Genomic DNA, 24,420 nt, shown 5'->3' on the forward strand with positions numbered 1-24,420 from the left:
AGAAATTCTGATCATCAATGAAGTAAGGGATTAAGAAATTAGTTACGTGAGTGGAAAGAGCATATAAAGAGCTTCCTAGCCATATGATCAATTTTAGAAACCAATACCCGAGTGATGATTGAAATTTGGGTATTGGACCACAAAAACTGCACTTCCCTCTCTTTGCATGAAACCTCAATTTTCACATAGCCTCTTGCCTTTCATCTCCTTCATTATTCAAGCTAGAGGGTAAGGGTTAACATTGCTCAGCGGACAATCGTAAAGATTTACCTATGGTCCCCAAAGTCTTTCCGCATGCTCATTATCGCTAAAACCATTGTTTAGTACCTCCAAAGGAGGGCGACAATAAGGCAAGGGCTACCTTGAGAAGTCACAGGCCCACCAAGATAATAACTCCTTATCCCACTTATCACATGAATCATCAAAGAGGTCCTAAATTGGGTTAAGCATGAGGAGCTAATGCTAAATGAGATATTCACATGTAAAGAGAGTGTTTGAATAAGGGTTTGAAAGATAAGAGAATGGCAATGACACAAAATGCTCAGGAGGCTTCATTCATTGATTTGAAAGGGAGAGGAGGGCTCCCTTTATAGGTGGAGGATCACCCTCTCTTCCATTGTTACAAATTACAACATAAAAATCTTCAACCCTTCAGTGACATAAGGGTAGATGTCACCATCAATTGTCCTCTTAGGCTGTCTTCTATTGATTATTAAATTGAAGACTTTTTGACTTTGAAAGTGTGATGAGATAATAGCCAAGTCTAAGTGGCATGTAGGTGGAGATCCCACTTACACATGGTGGAATTCTCCTCTTCCATGTAGGCATTCTAGAAGAATCTTTCCCAATTATGCACCTACACACACTCCTCCACATGCCTTCCACACTCCCCAACTTGTAGCCTTATGGTGAATACTATATTAATAATACAATTAAAATTCATATGAGCATGAAGGCCCACTTTTATTTTCCACATCACTAGCCTATCTACCATACCAAAGTATTTATCAAGCATACTTGTGGCATTTACAATGTGTGCACCCTAAATTAAGTAAAACCATTATATTTGAAGATAGAATGCTATTATCAGGGTGGACGCCGCCAAGCCGCCACATCACCACGCCGTTATTCCATTGTGGGCGCTGCAATCTTCTTGGACAAGCTTCCACCTTATTACCATTGAGAAACCATCAAAATATACACAAAATTGAAAATGAAAGATATCAATTTTTCATGTCACAGTAGCATTTGCCTTCATTTTTTGCACTTAATTTTTGAGTATATTGCTTGTACTCTTGTACATATTCCAACTCGGATACCTAGTTGCTTATTTATCTAAGTGAGTTATTTTTCTACCCTAACTTTATTGTGTTTTGGGTAGTTATCATTAGAAAGGCACCAATAATTCAAAATTCTTTTCTAATGATATACTCAGAAAGAGTTATTCCTTGATGTAGTCTCAAGAATATAGAGATAGATTTTAGTATGTGAAAGTCTAGGGGATAAGGCCATCTTATTCCTTTTATACAGGATAAGGCCATCTTATTCCTTTTATACGGAATTTTATTCATATTTTCCTAGACGGCATACTAGGGAGTTTCAAATTGTTAAGGTATGTATGGGTGGTATCATGGTGGTATGGGATGCTAGTGATCCCTCGCATATATTATCTTATGGGATAATTTAGGCTCAAGATTGTTGCCTTGCTTACATCACTTAGCATGTTGACCTCAACATTCAAAGACAATCTCATTTTTTAAATTCATTTAAAGTTATCGTGTGGGCATTCTCTAGATAAACTTCTTTTATCTATAGCTTGTATGTATTGATGAGTGTAATCTCGTCGGCATTTTCACTTGTTGAAATCTCTTTCTTTAAAGTTCAACGAGTTTATCTTGTTGTGTTCGAATTAAGGAAATTTGAATTTTTCCTTTGTTGGCATTTCTTTCTCTAGTTCCGTACTTTAGGTGACTTATACGGTCAACCTGATGGTTTATGGATGGACATATGTGACTCATCGAGACGTTGATGACTCTCTATGTTGATATGGGTAACTCGGGACACCAATAATTCCATGTACAGATGTGGGTACGTCGAGGCGCCGATGAATCCCTGGTTACTGCTGTTATAATGCTATGTTTTCCTACTTTATTTACGAGGAAACTACTTTCTCTAATCATCCGTAGTCTGATGGGCAAACAGAGCGTAAGTATGAATCAGATTGTAGAGGATATGCTTCATGCATATGTCTCTGGAAAAGCATCAAATTGGGAAAAATATCTTCCAATGATGGAATTTGCCTATAACAGTTTTAAAACATACGGCTATTGGTTTTAGTCCGTTCATGCTTATGTATGGGTATTATCCCAGGGCACCTATGGACATCGAACTTGATGCATCGAGGGATTTCTTACGTGATATACAGGAAATGCTGACCGAAGCTTGAGATTCTATCAAGAGTGCTCACGATAGGGCATGGTTCTATGCTGATAGAGGACATTCAATTTGGTCTTTTGAACCATGAGCGTTGGTTTATTTAAAAGTTCTTAAAGATTTTCAGACTTTGTCAAAAGAAAAATGCTCGAATTTATCTCCTAGATATTGTGGTCCATTTTGATTTATACATCGGATTGGCACGGTTGCGTATGAACTTAAACTACCTCCACATGTTATAGAGTTCATACAGTCTTTCATATCAATAGATTGAAAGGGAAACTGGGAGGTGAGGATAACACAGTTACTCCTCAAGAACTCGTTGAAGTCGAAGAATTATCCTATGTTCCACATGAACCTAATAAGGTACTTGAATTCAGGGAAAGAAAACTTTGTAGTTGACTAATCCCTGAGGTTAAAATTAGGTGGAAAGATAGGGAAATAGAGGATTCGACTTGGGAGTCGGTTGAGATTGTTCAGCGCAGTTCTCTTTCTTTTCATCGTTGCAAGAGTGCAATGTTTTGAGAGAGGGGAAGTATGTTATATGCACATTATGTGTGCATATACTAGGCTTATGAGCATGGGAGCATGGGAACAAGCTCTAGTGGAGCATGGGTTAGGACTAACCTTAAGGGTTAAGGTTAGGATCAGGCATCCAAGGATCACACATGGGAAATGGAGAGTCAAGAGCCACTTGAGGGCCCTCCTATATAATAGGGGCATGGGGCACAGTCGAGGGAGGCTTGGGGGCTTGAGAGGCCAAGGCTATGTTATCTTGAGGCTTAGGCTGTGGTCTCTTGATGTTAGCTTGAGGCTAGGTTATGTTATACTCTCTTGTGTAGAGGATCATAACTAGTCACCTACCATTTCACACTATAGCTACATGCTATTGGATTGGAGTTATACCTCCTGATGGTATGGGACATCAAGGTAAAGGAATGATGTATTTCATTATATTTCATGTGTGCATCCCTTGGGCTCGGGGGTGGGTGGACCTGATTTATGCATGTTTATACATAACAATTATCTAGAGAGATCTTAGGGTCTTAACACAGGGTGACGGTCGCCCTTAGTGGGCAAGCCTTGCCCACTAAGGGCGATCGTCATCCTTTAGTAGGGCTTGCCTACTAAGGGCGACCGATGGTCACCCTTAGGGGGCCCGTCGCCCTTAGTAGGGCTTGCCCACTAAGGGCAATGGGCTTGCCACCACTAAGGGCGATCATCGCCCTTAGTGGGCGGGCTTGCCCCACTAAGGGCAACTTAGTGGGCCTATCGCCCTTAGTGAGGCTTGAGCTTGCCCACTAAGGTCGCCGTTAATGGGGCACCTGCCCCCAACTTAAAACGTGCTCTCCCTCTCTCCCAAATAACACCCTCCATGTGCTCCCCTCCCCCCAAATTCAAAACACACTCCCTCCTCCCAAAAAAAAAGTGTTCTCTCCCTCCCACCAAAATAGAACGCTCTCTCTCTCTCTCTCTCTCTCTCTCTCTCTCCCCAACTCTCTCTTTTCAAAATAGCTTTCTTCTCTTTCCCAAAACAAACGTTTTTCCTTTTCTTTTCCATCTCCTTATTAAAAGAAAAACTCTTTCCCTTTCTTTTAAAACACTCACACACGCCCTTGTCCTCTCTCTCTCTGAGATTCTCTACCTCTCTAAATCCTAAAAAGATAGCTTTCTCTCTTTCTCTCTCTCACCAACTCTTTCTTCACTCTCTTTTTTCCTCTCTCTCTCTCTCTCTCTCTCTCTCTCTCTCTCTCTCTCTCTCTCTCTCTCTCTACCTTTTCCCTCCTCTTTTTTTTTTCCATTGTTTCGTATCTTGTTCTTTGTTTGTTCCTTCTTTCTCTTCTTTCAAAACCTTAATTTCAAAACCCTTATTTTTTTAATTTAATCTTTTTTTCTCTATTTATATCTATCCCTTTATTTATATCACCTCTATTTATATCTATTATTTTTTTGCTCTATTTTTATCTTTTGCTTTCGTATACCTTTTAGGACTCTTTCTTTCTTGTTTATTCTCGTTCCATGTTACTCCTCATGGCGTCTCCTCAATTCCAAAGAGGGATACAAGTATCCTTGATGTTCAGTGATACCAAGGTAGCTACTGGGACCGTTTTGCATGTAGACCCCACTGTGGATATTGTCCATGGAATCGCTTTACCGCATGGTCATGTCGGCGTGTCGATAGAAGATGTTGAAGTGGGAGAAGTTCCTCTTCCTTTTCCCCTTGAATATGGTGATATCAACAAGTTAAATAAAACCAAATGATACATCATTATGTGGCCAGCCGGAGATTGTGTAAGTCTTATTTTATATCTCTCCACCCTTCCAATTATGCTCTCTTTTAGTGATTTTTTAGAGCAATCTGTCTTGTATACGTCGATGCATTTAGATTGTTACAAACACATCAAAGGAAACCCCACATCCAAAGTGTGCAAAACGCGTAAATAAAGAGCACACCTGCCCCAGCAGGCAACAAAGCTAACTAGTGAATGATAAGTACCAAGAAGAGAAAGAAAGTGCAAGAGAAAGATGATGATTGGAGTCCTCCTCAAAGGAATCCAAGAGAATATATGCTTTAGGACTCTTTGAATTAGGAATATTCGACGTACTATGTTTCAATCTTTCATCATAACCTTAAATTTTGTTGCCGTAGAATGAATGAAGTGGGCTATGTTTCTTCTTCCCTTGTAGACAAAGTGTGCCTCATTAGGGCACTTGGGCTGGAAAACAAAGAAACACTTATGAAGCACACTAGAGAGATGAACAAGGCATGGATGGACAAGCATGCCTCGACATAGAAAAAAAGGGCTGCCCATCTTGGTATAATTGCAAGCTTTCGGAACTTTCCCAAATAATATTCCAAGTAAACCTTTAATCTTTAGACACTTGCAATATATGATAAACATTTGCATATCATCCATTAATGTTGCAATTCGTGAATAATAGGATAAGTAGCCACTTGAGATATTGACCCCCTAGTAGATAGTTTGTCTGCACAAGAGAATGGCATTTTATAAAGATGAAGAAAGTGGAGGCATGCTACAAGGCGGCAATGATTGCAAACCCTACACAAGAGGAAGGTTTCTTTGAGTAAGAAATCCTACACTATTTCCTATGTCTATTTTGTAGGCAACAACATGTTATGGTTTTAATGTTAAAAGCATAGATTTTGGATATTTTGATTGATGGCGATTTGCAGTAACAGGCTGAAGGATTCACAAATCCCTAAAAGTATGTAATAATTACTTTTCTTATCTTCTTGATATTTACAAAGATTCTATTTTGTTTGAATAATAATTTCAATGGCAATGTAGAAAATGCAAGTTTATTCAGAGATTGGCTTTGAAGAGAAGTTATATGGCATGAGATTGGCTTTGAAGAGAAGTTATATGGCATGAGATTGGAGCGCAGTGTGTAATCGTCCTTGTAGAAATATTAAAAAAGTACAAGGTAATTTTTCCAGATACATTCCTTGATGACCTCGCCGATCTTAAGAGAATGTATTTTCGGAAGCTATTTGAGGAAATGGTGGGATCCCTAAAGAAACAAGGTATGGTAGCTTCGAACCCTGCTGTCATGAAGGCTACCAAGCATACATAAGAGAGAAGGATAGAGAGAGTTAGCAAACAGAAGGATAGAGAGAGAGAGAGAGAGAGAGAGAGAGAGAGAGAGAGAGAGAGAGAGAGCCAAGAAAAGGATAGAGAGAGGGGAAGGATAGAGAGAGAGAGAGAGAGAGCAAAGAGAAGGATAGAGAGAGTGAGCAAAGAGATGGATAGAGAGAGAGAGAGAGAGTAAAGAGAAAGATAGAGAGAGTGAGCAAAGAGATGGAGAGAGAGAGAGAGAGAGAGAGAGAGAGAGAGAGAGAGAGAGAGAGAGAGGAGGATATAGAGAGCAAGAGAGGGAAGGGGCATGAGAGGTAAGAGAAAGATAGAGAGAGGGAGAGGAGGATATAGAGAGCAAGAGAGGGAAGGAGGATAGGAGGTAAGAGAAAGATAGAGAGAGGGGGAGAATAGAGAGAGAGAGAGAGAGAGTAAAGAGAAGGATAGAGAGAGTGAACAAAGAGATGGAGCGAGAGAGGCAAGGAGGATAGGAGGTAAGAGAGGATAGAGACGGAGGGTGGGAGAGTGAAAGGGAGGGATGGAGGGTGGGAGAGTGAAAGGGAGGGAGAGAAATGGACGGTGGTAATAGAAGAGAGAGACGGAGTGTTAGCAAAGAGAGACAAGGATAGAGAGAGTTGGAGTGGGAGTGGGAGGATGGGAGAGGGAAAGGGAAAGGGAGGGAAGAGGGTGGGAGAAGGAGAGAGAGGGAGGGTGGGAGAGTGAAAGGGAGGGAGAGAGTGGAGAGAGAGGGAGGGTGGGAGAAGGAGAGAGGAGGATCTCCTAGAGAGAGTGAGGGAGGGAAGAAAGAGAGTGGGGGGGGAAGAGGGTGGGAGAAGGAGAGAGAGGGTGGTATGGGCTAGGCGGTGGTGGCAATAGTTAGAGAGAGATTGTTCAAGTAGAGAGAGGGCAACCAAGAAAAGCTCCCTCCATCAAGCTCGCTCGGTGACCATCCCCACAAAGATGTCGAAAGCTTGACCATGCTACTTTGATGGCATGCCCTTAATGAAATGTTATATTGACCTCTTGGAGGTGTCTCTTAAAAATTGCATCGAAAAGGGTATTTTGTTAAGGTGTATTTACAACATCTACAAGTAAAGCAGGCCTTTGTATTATAAGTATCTAGTGTATTCACGGGTGCTAAAGAATGTACACATTTAGGAGATAATATAAACATGTAAGCTAGACCCATTCTTTATTATGGTTTCAGTGATGTAGGTGATATGGAAGGCTTCTTAGAAGTGTTGCCTTTTAGAGTCTTACGTCAAGAGTCCAAGTTCATAATTGTTCAATGCTCCCCCCCGACCCAAAAATGCGGAGAGGAAACCAATCCGACATGAATCCAGAGAGGAAACCAGCGAAGTAGCAAATGTCGAGATGAGTCTGGCCCTAAGGGCACCAATTTGAAGCCTATTTAAAGGCTTCAAATAACCATAGCAATAGGCCTATTTAAAGGCTTCGAATAACCATAGCAATAGGTCTAGTACCACCAGGAGGATTTCCTCTCCTAAAGGGTTTTGGCAACTAAGGTTTGCAATGTCAATTCGCCAGTAAAGACTAGACTAGGTAGTGATGAGGGCATGCCATGAGGAGGGTAAAGCAGCAAGTAGGAACATGGATTGAAGGTTTTCGAGGATGGCTAAACGATGAACACATGATGTCTCATCTCATAGAGACCACCATTCATCAAACTAGGTAGTTGACCTTCATGCATGATAGAATTAATGAAATGCTGTGTGGTTGAGTTTCATTATTTTGGGTAGCTTCACAAGGGGCCTAGGAGGTGCCTGACTTGTGAACTTTTTAAGGTTATGTACACTTGTTAAGGAATTAATGTTTTTGTTCATGTTGGGAGTGTCACCATGAAAAGTGGGACACACAAAATTAAAACATTTAGCAATGCCCAAATAATATACTAAGTAAACAAAGGATTGGCAAAGGTAAGGTATCTATCACCTTGTGTGTGATCTTTCCAATCAAGCTATTGTTCTTTGTTGGTGATGGCAAAGCAACTTTTGAAGGTATGACATCCACTGCAAACATCCCAAGCAACATGGGATTTTCTTTGCTTAACCTATGAGCATACTGATTTGGACCCTTGTTAATGCTTCCCCCCTCTGCCATTGGGAACGATCTCAAACCTGCCCTCACTGTGAATCGGGATAGTGGACTCGTCACCAATAAAGATATGACCTATTTGCCTCCGAAGGTCCTGTAACAACTCTCGAGAAGGAGTCGTGTGCCTAGAAGCACCACTATCCAGAATCCACCCCCGAGTATCCCCAACGATGAGACCAACCACCTCCCTACTCGAAGAGCTCTTCATAATCTCCAAGTCCACAAAATTTGGAGTCTTTACAGCTGCAACTAAGGAATTTGCACCTTTCTCGGTACTCTACTGAGGACATTTCCTATGGTAGTGACCCTTCTGGCCAAAATGGCTACAGGTCCGCTCGGCCTTCAAGGCATCACAATCCAAATCGAGTTTCTTCTCAAAAGACTTCGACTGTGAAGACTTGCAACACACCAAGTCCCTCTCCCTTGTTTTTCATTGTTCCAATCTTATCCAGTGTGATCTCTATGGATGGCCTGATGCTGATCGGGGAGGTGATCCTTCTACCCGGAAGGATGGTTCGATGCTAATCTTATCCAGCCTGATCTTTATGGATGGTCTAATGTTGATTGGGGAGGTTATCCTTCTACTTGGAAATTCACCACTGGCCACGTCTTTACACTGGCTGGTGTCTTGGCAGAGGAGACATGATACAATTACCTTGTCATCAAGGGAGGTGAAACATGTAGCGGAGTTCCCTTGCCTCCAAGGAGGGGATTTGGATCTAGCATTTGCTTCCTTTTACCCTTTACAACTATAACCAATCTTGCATGACCCTTGTTGAAACTCCTCGACATCATGAGAATACCAAGCACGTCGATCTCAAGTATCACTTCATCAAATACATTTGATTACACTCCTACTCTGCTCAAACGTGGGCTGATTTCTTACCAAAGCCCACATCTAAAGCCTTCTTACCAAAGCCCACATCTAAAGCAAAGCACGAAGCTTGCTGCCTTTGCTTTTTTAATTATGAACAAATTTCAAACTATCTAGCTAGGTACATGTGGCCAGTGTGAATGCAATATGAAGCTTATAATGGTTTTAAAGTTTATTTTTAAAATTATTATGGAGGAAAAGATGCCAGCGCATCATGTGTCGGAATGCCCGTTGGAAAGCATGGGGAGAGAAAACAGAGGGTTTAAAAAATTGGGGAAAAAAAGAGGAGCGTGCAAATTTTCCTGAGAAAAGCACTATTGCTGAGATTTTTCAAGGGTTTCCTTCCGTCGTGTCACGTGTGTGTGTGTGTGTGCGTGCGCTGCGTGCTTTGATGGCAGTTGCTATTGCAGGGCAGCAGGCTTATCTCATGCATTTTGGCATTTCCCCTTTCCATGGGTGATGGACCCTGATGGTAATCCTCGATTCCTCATATATTAGTTTAAATAAATTTAAATCAAAGTAAAAACACCCCGCTCCAGCTGAAAATTCAATATATATATATATATATATATTTTTCATGCCGCCTGGCGCTCAGTCCTTCCACTGCTTTCTCTTTTGCCTGCCCTCTGTTTTTCTTTTCCCAATTCTAGGTTTTTTTACTCATCCGTTTCCCTCTGCGTTCTCTGTTGAACCCTACGTTTTTCATTCCTCTGCAAACCCTAGATTTCGATGTCTGGAAACCCTAGAGTTCTCTCTTTTCTGTGCTGCGTGCAAACCTTAGTTTTCCTCCGAATCACCTGATCCTAGCTCTTGATGAAACCTTATCATTTATCCCAACATTGAGCTTGAAACCCTGGTTTTCGGTTCATGCTTTGATGAGATTCCTTTTATTTCTATATCAAATATTTATCCTTTTCCGCCTGCAAACCCCATTTTCTCTTCCATCCTCGGTCTGTTGTGATGACATATACGTGTATTTGCGATCAGTAAAGCTTTTCGTCTGATCTGACTTTTGAACGGTTCTTATCTTTTCACTGTTGGGAGCGTTTTTCTGTTGCCATCCACCCTTTAGGTTCACCCGTTTTGTAACAATTTTCTCGCACTTTACCGTCATGTGCAGGGATTCAAGCTGCTTCATCATTCTGACAAAAGCAGTCGGCACAACGTGCAGTTATTTGCCAGCATTTAAAGGTATGCAAGGGTGCCTGCCTCTGTCATGCTGCCTTTGCTGAATTGTCTTGATTAAGGATGCCCCAGTATCCTTTCCTAATTCCACCATTGTCACACACTATATTTTTTATCAGAAATCTCAACGGTTCCAGGTCCCACTAGCATGACGGGATTGTGCTGTGCATAGATTCTCAACGGCTTAAGGCCCCATTAACACGATGGGATTGTACAACATATATGATCTCATTAACATGATGGGATTGTTCCCCACATAAGGTGAGGCCGCCCCGATATGGTTCTTTGCATTTGAATTGGCCTGTGGAAAACCCATGAACGTGTGGCTCGATTGGTCAATCCACCATGGCATACCACATCATATACTGTAATTGACAAGGTTTATTTGCGATGCCATTGACCACTTCAAGATGGAAGTCTGGATTCTCTTGGCAGCAGCGGGCTCAGGATACCTTGCCAGACGTTGGCAGAATGCCCAGAAGCCTAAAGGAACCTCTGCTGATGAAGATAACAATAATGCAGGTCCATCAAATCCTATGCCTTCATATAGGGGCCGGTACCGCCATTTTTCATCCTCAGGCAGACAGCAAGTTGGAAAATCCCTCTGTGGCAAGGGGAGTCCCTATTGGGTCCGGCAGCTCCCAAAGAATGTTGGGAATGCTACAGAGCACAAGACAGGGGCTAGAGTGAATGATAATGACGGTGGAAAGGAGATTTGCAGGGAAGTTCATACTCTTAATGAAACCTCATCTAGAGACTGCCATTTGGTGTCAGGCCAGTCCAAGGGGATTATAAAGGAAAAACTTTGTGCAGAGCAAGATCTTAGTGATTACCTTTCTACCATGTGTTTGAGTAACAGTTGTGAAAGCAGAAAACAGAACACGTCCGAGGACAAGAATGTGAGTAGTGAGTTAGACAGAGATCTACTGGAAGCTGAAGGAAAAACTTTAGCAGATGACCCCCACCCATCATTGTCCAGGTCATTTTCTGGAAAGCGTGCAAGTGATAGTAGTGATAATAAAGCTTTCAAAAGTGGGTTTTTGCTTCAAGATGGATGTGCAGGAAAGCGTATGAAGGATGCAGTGAATAGCACAGCTAGCCAGGAAGAAGGTCTTGTATTTGGAACATGGATGCCGGGTTTCTGGGACGTCTCTGAGGGTGTCTTTGTTCTGGATACTGACAGTCTGCTTGTGCAGCAAGAGGGTGAGAGTAGGAGTAAGGGAAGTAGTAGCTCAAGGAAAATTAGAACACCCAACAAGTATGGAAGAGGTAGAGGCTCTAGAAGAAAAAATCTTGCACCCCGAAAGCCCATGTCATCTTTGGAGAGTTGTCTTTCTGCACAGTTGGATGAAGATTACAATAGGAGAACGATACAAAATAGAGGCGTAGTTGGGCAGTCTGCAAATGCTGTCGTGAGTAGCCTGGGCAATCCATCATCAAGCAATGTGGAGTCTTTTGCTAGTGAAGGAAAGGTGGGTGTGTTAAGAGCTGATTCTGCTATTGGGTTGCCTTCTTTGGCACGACAATCGAGCTCAATGAATTATTCAAAGAATTTAAGGGTGCCAAAGAGCCGAACTAGGAGAGATGCGTGTAATCCTTTTGCAGGTAAGAAGTATACCATGGCAAACAAACCTACTCAGAACTCTGCAGGGTGGGAGAGCTTTGTTAGAAGAGGTAAAGAGAAGTGTTTAGATGCTTCACATGAAGAGAACAGATACAATAAAGGTACTGGATCATTAACTTTCATGTTACTTCGTGTTATGTGTGCCTGCAATGTAGTAGTTCTTTCAGTTTTCTTGTCAAACCTGTGGGCATTGGTGGTGTTGTCTGCCCTTATAAGATGGTTTATTGATGCTAACTTCGGACCCTGTACATTATTGTCAACATTCCAGCATCTTCAGGCTGATGACAGAGCCATTTCATTGTATAATTGTAAGGGCTTTTTATTCAAGATTTCTGAGGCAACTCTCTTTAGCTCTTGAACGACAGCTTGTACCAAACACCTGGTATTGAGGAGGCCTCTGTGCTGGACACCTACTCTCAGCCAACCCGTGCTAACACAGTAGAAGTGCAAAGACCATCATAAGTGGGGCTTGCCGTCTCACCACCCCAACCGTAGCTCCATCTGAGTCCTTGACCAGACCAACATGTTAAGCTCCCTCCATAAGATCACATGATACACAAGCTAAACACACAATAATAGAACTACATAGAAGGGTGCAGGCAAACTCACTTCCCAATCGTAGATTCCATCTGAAATCTCCCTCCCAGCGAGGGGCTAAGATTCCACTCCCCACAAGCTAGGCTAGTCACCCCTGGCATCCCAATGCCCATACCACTAGAGCTTGTCCTAACGGACCCTCAGCAAGACCTCTAGTGAACCACCATGTCCAAGGCAATAGTACGACTACTTTGGTCTAGGCACAAACCAACTGTCAAGTCAGACAGTCTATCAACACAATAACCCATAAGTCACTTATGTTGTGTTATGAATAAGCATCAATCTCCAGAGCTCTGACACAAACTAAGTACATAGTGAAACCGGCACTTTAGTAGAAACCAAAGTGCGGTAGACTAGCAGTCACCCAAACACAACTGTAAATCAGCAAATAAGACAAGACAAAAGGGAGCTAGAGTGCTCCTACACAAAAACAGCGACACCTGTTGGCCCCAACGCTTGGCGCCCCTTTCGGTATTTCTTTATTCACATTCAATGGAAGAGTTCAAATGAATACATCATGGCCATACATGGCTTATACATATGCATGTCCCAACTGGCAGTCTGTCATGGCCCTGTGAAAATGGAGCAGGACAAGTGTGGGCATGGTGGTTGCAGGGTCAGAATATTTTATGATTCACATGGGGGGTGCCCGGACAGTGTTTAAGATGTGTGGACATCCCTAGGTGTGAAGGGGGAACATTAAAACATTAAGTTTGAATGTTTATTGAAGTTTGCCCCTAGGCCTTAGTGGCCCTAGGAACTTATTAAGTTGGGGCCCTAGGGATTAAATTGGGAAGGGGTTTTCTCTCTCTTCTCTCTCTCTCTTCCCTTTTTGGGGAATCGTGTAGCAAAAGGAGAACTCCCCTCATGCGCATGATGTTCTAGCGTGGAAAAGCTCAAGGAGGAGGAGGCGACTGCTGAAGACCAGTTTGGCTGCTGTTTTTCTGAGTGGAACCAGCCGTACAGCATTGTACGACCAGAACTGGGCACTCTCTCTCTCTCTTTCTCCTCTGTTGCTGGCGGCGCTCAGGACTGCTGCTGGTTGGCTGCGCAGAAGCCCTGTACAGGCTGTGCAGTGTGTTTTTCAGCAGGTACACCTTGTACAGCTGCCGTACAGTGTACGGGCAGCAAGGTACAGAAGGTACAGTTGCTGCAGAAGTGTTAACAGGTGCTGGACAGGTGCTGGACAGGCCTGTTTTCTCAAATTCAGGCAGGTACAGAAGTGGACAGCAGGTTGTTTATGCAAGTACAACGCTTGGCACGCATCCCGAGGCGGTACAATCAAGTACAGTGCTGATTTTCAGATCTGTACTTTCAAGGACAGCATAGGAGTGAGCATCAGGAGGAAGATACAGGCAAGTGCAAGCACACGTGTGAAGCAGGATTGTGGGTTCAAGTGCCTGCAGGCACAGATTAGTGCTGTTGCTTCCTCCAGTGTTGTTTCACGAGCTGAACTTGGTAAGCCTTGACTCTGTTCATCTATCTCTCTTTCTGTTGCTTGATGTCTGCTACAGGTATGTTTTATCTGGCTCCTTGTGAGAGGAGGAGTATGGCAGATTGACAAGAGATTAAGACAGGGATTGAACAGCATATGCATGTTTGAGCTGAGAAGATGTATCAGGCTCTTGAGTTATGCCAGATGTATGCCCATGGCTGGCCTGCTTTGTGAACTTGGCTGATCAGAGGGAGGCACAGTGTGTTGCTTGAGGACACAGATCTGTGTGCATAGATCCTCTGTGCTGAGAAGGATTTGTGGGCAGTCAGATTGGACTACAGGTGTAAACTCTTGGCTGGTTTTTGTGTTGTACTCAGCCATACATATTATTTTAATGGAATAAAGAAATACCGCAAGGGGCGCCAAGCTTTGGGGCCAACAGGTGTCGTTGTGTTTTCAGATTTGGGCACTCTAGCTCCAATCTGTGTTTTGTTTATCATCTAGACTACAAGTGGACGGGTGTTAGCTCTTACCGCACTCTGGTTTTCTATCAGAGGCCGGTTTCAAGGTTCCGTTGCCGGGACCAATCATCAACTTTCTGAAGGGGGTGAGCTCGTGGTTGCTTTGGAGAAAGCCATCGCTGAAAATTCAGCAATCATGTCTGATACAGAGGAAGAGTACTTCTATCAAGAAGAAGAAGAGCAAGAGACTTCTCCTGAAAGAGATGTATCTGAGGATATTTTTGCAGGAGAACAGGCTGCAGATGTTGAGCCTTATGAGGATGTAACACAGCCAGAAGATGTGCATGGTAACGAGGATGATGATGCTCGGTTCAAAGATCGCTTGGCTAGTGTTATGGATACTTTTATGCAGCTCACACAGAGCGAGAGATTTGCTGAATTTTTGAGATCTCGCACAGAGCCCCGCACAGAGCCCCAGAAAAAGAAGAAGAAGGTTCGTTCGAAGAATCTTTCTCATGGTCATAGTGGTACCACTCCACAGGATCCATCTCCTGCACAGTTTCCGAACATGCAGCATGCTTTTGGTGCTAACCCACAGAGTTCCTTCTATGGACAGCCACCTATTCCTCAGCAGAACATGCATCCAGGGTACTTTGGTGGTGGCTCGGTGTTCCAATCCATGACTGGGGGTTATCCTCAGGGAGGCATGGGTATGTATGGGCCTTTTGGAGCCAATTTTCAGCCTGGCATGCAAGGGAATATGTATGGTGGTATGCAGTCCGGAATGCAAGGAAATGTGTTTGGAAGCATGCAACCTGGGATGCAAGGCAATATGTTTGGTGGCATGCAGCCAGGTATGCATAGTGGAATGTATGGAAACATGGCTGGGATGTATGGTATGCCTGGTGCTGGAATGGGAAATGTTGACCCAATGATGGGTATGAATTTTGGGGGCAGCAATCTCACGAAACAACTTCCATATGATAATCTAACGCCTATGGGAAAGGCGAAGGATTACAAGGAAGGGGGAGCTGCAGTGAAGTTTGACACTTTTAGTGGGGCCAAGGATAAATTGAAGGCACTTACCTTTTTACAGCAGTTTGATGCTGCTTTTTCTGGTGGGAATTATACAGAGTCCTCAAAGGTGAGGAAAGCTGCCACTTTTCTCAAGGGCAATGCTTTGCAGTGGTGGTCTACTCTTCTTTTGCAGGGCATAGCACCCACCACATGGGTCCAATTCAAACAGGTTTTCTCTTCCGTATGGCTCACATCTACATTTGAGGTGGATGTTATGACCGCATGGCACAAGCTGGATGCTTCAAAGTGTGATAGTTTGGAGGATTATAACAAGAAGTTTTGGGAAGCTCTACTCCCAGTGACTTCTTATCGTGCTGTGCCATTATCTGAGCAGGTAGAGAAGTATTGTTGTGGGCTGCCCAAGGAGGTACGAGATTACTGTATAAAGACAAGAGTAACGAACATGTCACAGATGATTGAAAATGCTATGACAGCTAATGCGTTACTCACAGGTGGTTCATCTGGGTTTAAGGGCAGTAAGAAATTGGGCAAGAAAGCTGAAAAATTTGGGCATGCTTCTCGTGATGCTAAAGGGTCTTCAGAGACAAAGTATAAGAAGTTGCCAATGCCCAAACGGACTTCTGAGGAGAGACAGGCTTTGAGAGATGCTCAAAAGTGTTTTTACTGTACTGAAGAGGGGCATATGTCATTCAATTGTCCCAAGAGAACGTCCAAGAAGGACCCTGACAATAAAGGAGAGCCCAAGCCAAAGAAACCAAAGCCTTCTGCAGGCTTAGTTCCTGATCTTGTGGGGGAGCAGCTAAGTGGTGAAGCCTCAGAGTTGTGCAGGGCATGGGGCAAAGTGAGAGATCAGAATGCTTTGATCTTCTTTGACACAGGTGCTAGAGCCAACTTCATTTCACCAGATTTGGCTGGCCGATTGGGGATTCGCGCAGAGGAGATGGGGCCGTTACATGAGGCAAATATGGCTTGTCCAGGGTATGCAGAACCCGTTACTCCTATCATTGGGAAGCTTCGGCTTCATTTGCAGGGTTATGTGGACAGCGAGGAGTTCTTCATCATGCCTTTGGATGGCTGTGATGTTTTGTTGGGGATGCCATGGTGCCACAGGGTACATGCGGTGGTGGATACTTACAATAGGAAAATTACTCTAACTCATAGAGGAAAAGAGCATGTATTGGATGTAAAACTCAAAGGGGAATCTGTTCCTATTGTAACCGCTTCGGCGATTTCATCAGTAATGAAAAAGCATCTTTCCGCGTACTTGATTTATGTAAAGGATGCACAGGATGATGAGTCTAAGTCTAATTTGTCAATGTTAGATAAGGACAGGGCTGATTTCTTAAGTGGGTTTCAAGACTGTTTTTCCGAGTCATTGCCAGGAGAATTACCTCCTGAGAGGCCAGAAGATCATGCCATAGATCTGATTCCTGGTAGTACTCCACCGAATAGACCGCCGTATCGTGTTAGTGCAGCCCAACAGGAAGAGATTATGAGTCAGGTGCAGGAGCTTCTAAATAAGGGGTTGATTCAGCCTAGCTCATCACCCTTTTGCTCACCTGTGCTCTTAGTGCAGAAGAAGGATGGTTCTTGGCGCATGTGTATAGATTACAGGGCGCTGAATAAGAATACCATCAAGAATCGATTCCCCATACCGAGGATCGATGACATCTTGGACCGCTTACAGGGCTCCACAGTTTTTAGTCGTATTGACTTGAAAAGCGGGTATCATCAGATACGCATTAGACTCGAGGATGTGCATAAGACAGCATTCCGAACCACGTTTGGGTTGTATGAGTTCTTGGTTATGCCCTTTGGTTTAACGAATGCGCCTGCCACATTTAACAGAATGATGGACAGGATTTTCAGGCCTCATAGAGAGTTTGTGGGCACATTCTTTGATGATATGATTGTGCATTCACGAACTGAGGAAGAGCATAGAAGGCATTTGGCCATTGTGTTTGCAGAACTCAGAAACCATAGATTGGTGGTTAATGGCAAGAAGAGTGAGTTTTTCTTGCAGGAGATACATTTCTTGGGGCATATTGTGTCTGGACATGGAGTCCGTATGGATCCAGCAAAGGTGGAAGCAATACTTAATTGGCCAGCTTTGAGGACCGTGCATGATGTACGCAGCTTTCTAGGATTGTGTTCCTATTACAGGCGTTACATAAGGCACTTTGCTGAAATTGCTTCACCTCTTCATGCTTTGACGAAGAAAGCAACTCCGTTTAGATGGGCTGATCGGGAAATTACAGCATTCAAAAAGCTCAAAGAAAAGCTTACTTCGGACCCAGTATTGGTGTTACCGGACCTCCGAAAGGCTTTTGTTGTCCAGTGTGATGCATGTGGAAGTAGCATTGGTGCAGTTCTCATGCAAGAGGGACATGTGATAGCCTATGAGAGTAGAGTTTTGCAAGATGCCGAGAAGCATTTGCAGGTGTATGAGAAAGAGATGTTGGCTGTAATTCACGCTCTTTCTACATGGAAACACTACTTGCTTGGGGCTGATTTCACTGTGCAGACAGATCATCAGACCTTGCGATATTTCCTCACGCAGACTAAGCTTTCAGAGAAGCATATGCGTTGGGCAAACTTTTTGTCAATGTTTCACTTCCAGATTGTGCATGTGGAAGGCAAAAAGAATGTAGTGGCAGATGCTTTGTCACGCAAGCCACAGGTCTCTGCAGTTTCACTTGCTTATCATCATGAGCTTGATGAAATGAAAGAGCAGTATGCCCATGATGAGGATTTTGAAAAGTTATATGATCAGATGTCTGAGGGTCAGCGGCATGAGCATTACACTCTCAGAGATGGGTTTTTATTGATGCATGGCAGACTGTGTGTTACCAGGCCATTGCGACTCAAGGTTATGATTGAAAGTCATGCTCCACCGTATGCAGGTCATAGAGGTATTGACGCCACGGTCAAAGCAGTGGAGACTTTCTTTTATTGGCCAACCTTGAGAAGAGATGTTGATGCCTTTGTGCGGCAATGCATCGTATGTCAGAAGGTAAAGTTTGACCGTCAGAAGACACCAGGGTTATTACAGCCTTTACCTATTCCGGATAGACCTTGGGAGAGCATTGCCATGGATTTTGTATTTGATCTTCCACGGACACAAACGGGAAATGATGGCATCTGGACTATCATATGCAGGTTCAGTAAGCAGGCTCATTTCATTCCCGTGAGGAAGACAATTAAAGTGGATCATATGGTGAAGTTGTTCATGGCGAACATCTTCAAGTATCATGGCTTGCCTACGTCTATCATTAGTGACCGTGATCCCCGGATGACGAGTTTGTTTTGGAGAGGGTTGTTTGACAACATGGGTACAACTCTCAAGTTTTCATCGTCATTTCATCCACAGACAGATGGTCAGTCAGAAGAGGCTAACTCTACAGTGTTGGATCTTCTCAAGTGTTATGTGTCAGAGCACAAGCAACAATGGGAAAAGTATCTTCCTTTGGTGGAGTTTGCATATAACAACACTGTACATAGCTCGACAGGCAAGGCGCCTTTTGAGATTGTAGAAGGAGGGAAGAAGGTACCGCCCATTTTGCATACAAAGGATAAGATCTTTGAGGCTGATCAGTATGTGGAGAGCTTGGATGAAGCTTATCGGAGAGTTAAGTTGGCCCTCCAGAAAACTCAGCAGAAGCAAAAGAAAGTCGCAGACCGTCACAGACGTGATTTACAGTTTGCATTGGGTGATTGGGTTCTTTTGCGCTTTGAAAAGGCTAGACTCAAGAAGATGAAGGGTAAAGAGCGCTTATTCCCTAAGTTGAGCATGAGATATTATGGGCCTTTTCAGGTTTTGGAAAAGATTGGTGAGGTAACCTATCGTTTGAAGTTACCAGATCACTGGAGGATTCACAATGCTTTTCACGTGAGTCTTCTTAGACCTTTCCGTGGGGATGTGCCTGAGGATGTATCAGATGAGACTCAGCCGGAAGTTGAGGAACTTGATGAGGTTCTGATTCCAGAGCAGATACTGGCACATAAAGAAAGGAAGGTACGAGGCAAAGTTTCCCGTCGCTATCTTGTGAAGTTCAAGAACTATTCACCGATGGATGCGAAGTGGATGGAGGAAGGTGACTTAACAGATTCACCTCAGGTTTTGCAGCTTTATCTCGATGCCTTTGAGTTAGAGCCGACTCTTATTGTGGCTCATTCAGGTTCAGCAGAGCATGGGTCTGGAGCATTACCTGATGCTCAAGAGGGGGGTAGCACCTCCACTCCCTTGATACAGACAAGCTCAGATGACATCTAGAGGTCGCTTGGTGCAGATTTTATCTCATCCGAAGGTACTGAGGCTGACAGTACATCTGTTTATGGGACTTCTATGATATATGTGTACTAGTCACATGGAGATTTTTGTGGATATGTATGGTTCACAGTGGTATACAACTTGCACTATTACTATGCCATTGGTTTGCAGTGAATGTTGATACATGTGTATGGCTCAGAGAGATTGGGACGCTGATCTTGCCATATTGTATATTTCACTTTGGATATTTTGGTGCATCACCAAAATGCAATCGAGGACGCTTGCCATCTTTCAAGAGGGGGGTATGTCATGGCCCTGTGAAAATGGAGCAGGACAAGTGTGGGCATGGTGGTTGCAGGGTCAGAATATTTTATGATTCACATGGGGGGTGCCCGGACAGTGTTTAAGATGTGTGGACATCCCTAGGTGTGAAGGGGGAACATTAAAACATTAAGTTTGAATGTTTATTGAAGTTTGCCCCTAGGCCTTAGTGGCCCTAGGAACTTATTAAGTTGGGGCCCTAGGGATTAAATTGGGAAGGGGTTTTCTCTCTCTTCTCTCTCTCTCTTCCCTTTTTGGGGAATCGTGTAGCAAAAGGAGAACTCCCCTCATGCGCATGATGTTCTAGCGTGGAAAAGCTCAAGGAGGAGGAGGCGACTGCTGAAGACCAGTTTGGCTGCTGTTTTTCTGAGTGGAACCAGCCGTACAGCACTGTACGACCAGAACTGGGCACTCTCTCTCTCTCTTTCTCCTCTGTTGCTGGCGGCGCTCAGGACTGCTGCTGGTTGGCTGCGCAGAAGCCCTGTACAGGCTGTGCAGTGTGTTTTTCAGCAGGTACACCTTGTACAGCTGCCGTACAGTGTACGGGCAGCAAGGTACAGAAGGTACAGTTGCTGCAGAAGTGTTAACAGGTGCTGGACAGGTGCTGGACAGGCCTGTTTTCTCAAATTCAGGCAGGTACAGAAGTGGACAGCAGGTTGTTTATGCAAGTACAACGCCTGGCACGCATCCCGAGGCGGTACAATCAAGTACAGTGCTGATTTTCAGATCTGTACTTTCAAGGACAGCATAGGAGTGAGCATCAGGAGGAAGATACAGGCAAGTGCAAGCACACGTGTGAAGCAGGATTGTGGGTTCAAGTGCCTGCAGGCACAGATTAGTGCTGTTGCTTCCTCCAGTGTTGTTTCACGAGCTGAACTTGGTAAGCCTTGACTCTGTTCATCTATCTCTCTTTCTGTTGCTTGATGTCTGCTACAGGTATGTTTTATCTGGCTCCTTGTGAGAGGAGGAGTATGGCAGATTGACAAGAGATTAAGACAGGGATTGAACAGCATATGCATGTTTGAGCTGAGAAGATGTATCAGGCTCTTGAGTTATGCCAGATGTATGCCCATGGCTGGCCTGCTTTGTGAACTTGGCTGATCAGAGGGAGGCACAGTGTGTTGCTTGAGGACACAGATCTGTGTGCATAGATCCTCTGTGCTGAGAAGGATTTGTGGGCAGTCAGATTGGACTACAGGTGTAAACTCTTGGCTGGTTTTTGTGTTGTACTCAGCCATACATATTATTTTAATGGAATAAAGAAATACCGCAAGGGGCGCCAAGCTTTGGGGCCAACAGGTGTCGTTGTGTTTTCAGATTTGGGCACTCTAGCTCCAATCTGTGTTTTGTTTATCATCTAGACTACAAGTGGACGGGTGTTAGCTCTTACCGCACTCTGGTTTTCTATCAGAGGCCGGTTTCACAGTCCTCTTGTCCTCTTAGCATAGAGGTTTCACACAGCCTTGTGCCCAAAACACCACACTGTTATTCACCTCTAATCTGCCAAGATAGTACATCCACGAGGCCTTGAATACGCATCCAATTGGCCCATGCACATAGCCCAAAACACAGCCAAACATCAGCACGTAGACTCTTCCAAGAACTTGCTAGATATGCTCTTGTTTCTGCCCTCGTAGGCCGCAAATCCCTCCTCTCACAAGGGACCAAGAGAAGCACTCCCAAACGGCCCATGAGCCGGAGAACGAAGAGCTTTAACCTGTGTGCATCTGACACCGCCCACAAGCCTGTAAAAAGAAAGAGAGAGAGAGAGAGAGAGAGGGAATAGTAGTTGCCTGTCTCTGTCCAGCAACGCTCCTCCTCCTTGTTTCTCCTGCAACCTCATATCTATTCAGGCCACGACTCAGGACAGCTGGCCGACTGGGTGTATTTGTTGGTCGTGGATATTGAGGGCTTGTCGACTGTCTCTAATGCAGGCCGACCCTAGTATTGGGGCTATATAAAATGGCTCCATAGCCCCCTTGCCATTTTGTATCATTCCGGGATCTTCTTTGTGTATATAGAGCAGAGTTACATGCCTCTCTCTCTCTCTCTCTCTCTCTCTCGTGTTGTTATTTTCTGCATTGCGTTTTGCTGGTGTTCCCAGATCTGGTCATCATCTCCGCTGCGCATTCTGACAGCTTCATCCATGTTCTCTGAAACCGATCCCGTCAAGTGGGAATAGACTCCGTTGGACAATTTGAAATGGACAACTTAATATCACAATTTGAAATGGACAACTTAATAACAACTTGAAATTGAAATGAAATGAAATGAGATAGATGGACACCAGCACTGGGGCCGGAACGGGCCGACCCCCCCCTCAATATATGATATATTTATTCGGAGTTTTTAACAAATACAATGCTCCATGGGTTCCAAGAACCAGATGATGTCCATGTACAAATGAATACACTAGGCTCGAAGTCGATATTCGAAGCAGAGTGACCACTTGTGCGGTCCAGTCTCTACGGTCCTGTGCTTTCACTGGACTCCGTGGAGAGCGCCCCACTGGTGATCCAAGACCATGCACAAACAGGCGCTCTCGTACTAACGCCTGCCTCTCCCGATCTCAGCACCTATGGACCGTGGTTCTCCAATAGCTTGGATTACCTGGCACCGAACGGGTGTTGCCGCGAAGAGAATTCCTTATCAGATTTACCACAACGTACTTTACTTAAATCTGAAAATTCACTTACTTGTGGATGGTAGATGGAAGACCAATACCCGGATGTATCTTTGTAGAAGGTGTAGCCACCTAGGAGGTGTAAAGTCCTCTTGTAGCCACCAATGGAAAAGAAGTGCAACCTCTTGCAAAAAGGAAATGGAGCAGCCACCTTAGGAGAGGTAATGCCTCGTTGTAGGAACACAGCTACCAACAGAAGCTATGCATGAAAGGTACAGCCACCTGAGTAGCTGGAGCGTGGCCTGCTAGTGGTGGAACAACTGCCCAGCTGCAGGGTGCATAAGGTGGAGCATGACATTCGTCCATAACTTTTGGACGCAAATCCTTCACCACACATAGGCAATTATCCTTCATAAGATAACCCTCATTGATAACATAAGAGGCATGTGAATGACCAGCCATCAAATCAGTCCATATATGGCAAAAATCAACATCCAAATGATACAAATCTCTCATAGCAGATAGGTCTCCATGAGAGGCTATTGAGACTGCAGCAACATAAGGCCTTCTAGATAGTGCATCGGCCACCACATTTTTCTTTCCTGGAGTATGCACAATCTGAAAATGAAACATGGAAAGAAAGTTTGCCATTCTCATCTGCTTCTCTGAAAGCTTTGTTTGAGATAGAAAGTATCTCAAGCTTTGATAGTCTGTCTTGACTACAAATTCAGCCCCAAGAAGGTAATGTTTCCAAATTTTTAAGGCGTGAATTACAGCCAAGAGCTTTTTCTCATAGATATCCATATGAAGCTCAGCATCATGCAAACGACGGCTCTCGTATGCAACTGCATGCCCTTCTTGATTTAGGACAGCTCCTATGCAATCACCACAAGCATCACATTCAACCACAAATGACTTGTGCAAGTTAGGAACAATCAATACTGGACCACATAGGAAATCTGTTCTTGATGGTAAGCTTGTTCAAAGCTCTATAGTCTACACACATACGGAATGATCCGTCCTTCTTTTGAACAAGAAGCACAGGAGAGCAATAAGGTGAGGAACTGGGCTGAACCAAACCTTTCTCTAAAAGCTCGTTTACTTGTTTCATGATTTCTTCTTGTTGTGCAGCACTCACTCGGTATGCGGGTTTGTTAGGTGGAGAACTACTTGGCACAAGATCTATGCGGTGATCTTCAGGCCTTTGGGGAGGTAATTCACCTGGCAACGAGTCAGCAAAACAGTCGTTGAATGCATTAAGAAAATTCAGCCTATCATTAGACATAGCATCCACATTTTGATGATTTGGCACAAGACTATCACGCACAAAAACCAAGTTATGTGAAAGAATCTTTTTCATTGCTTTATTAATTTGGATGTGTGATACAAGTGGGATGGAATCCCCTTCTTTGCCAGCATCAATAAAATGCATGCGGCCTTTATGCATAAAAGAAATCATATTAGACTTGTAGTCTTTGCGGGGCTCAAGCCTATGGTGCCACGGCTTGCCCAACAATACATCACATCCATTGAGTGGAGCAACTAGGAAATGCTCATTATTAAGGTAGCCCTGAATATGGATGCACAACTTCCCTATCAAAGCGGTAACTTGCACCTCTTTACCAATAAATGCAGCTTCGGCTTCAATCTGAGGTCCCATGTTTTCAATCTCAATACCCAATGCAGCTGCCATTTGCATAGACATGAAATTGTCAGTTGCACAGTCATCAAACATGAAGAGTGCGGGCTGATCCTTGATTTGTCCCCAAGCCTTGCAAACCATTCGCTCTTTTGCATCATGACCTGTATTTCCTTGCACATCAGGAACTGCATGAACATTTGCTTTGG

The 24,420-nt window shown here is 43.9% G+C and overlaps 1 protein-coding gene across 8 annotated transcripts in view; it reads left to right on the forward strand.

The window, feature by feature from the left end:
* The first annotated feature begins 9,206 nt into the window (after positions 1-9,206).
* The window catches only part of LOC147641094 (uncharacterized), a 43,694-nt gene continuing 28,480 nt past the window's right edge, over positions 9,207-24,420 (forward strand). Inside the window, exons 1-3 of one of the 8 annotated variants that reach the window (XM_086817988.1) lie at positions 9,207-9,490; positions 10,139-10,209; positions 10,323-11,928. In XM_086817988.1, coding sequence (XP_086674114.1) covers positions 10,614-11,928 — 1,315 coding nt within the window. In that variant the 5' untranslated portion in view covers positions 9,207-9,490; positions 10,139-10,209; positions 10,323-10,613. Of the gene's footprint in view, positions 9,491-9,519; positions 10,210-10,322; positions 11,929-24,420 lie in introns of those variants that run through there. The other 7 variants (XM_086818025.1, XM_086818011.1, XM_086817986.1 and 4 more) reach the window with 7 other exon arrangements.

The sequence above is a fragment of the Cibotium barometz genome, chromosome 2 (genome assembly GCF_041138505.1).
Source record: "Cibotium barometz isolate CiBa-2024 chromosome 2, ASM4113850v1, whole genome shotgun sequence".
Classification (NCBI taxonomy): Eukaryota; Viridiplantae; Streptophyta; class Polypodiopsida; order Cyatheales; family Cibotiaceae; genus Cibotium; species Cibotium barometz.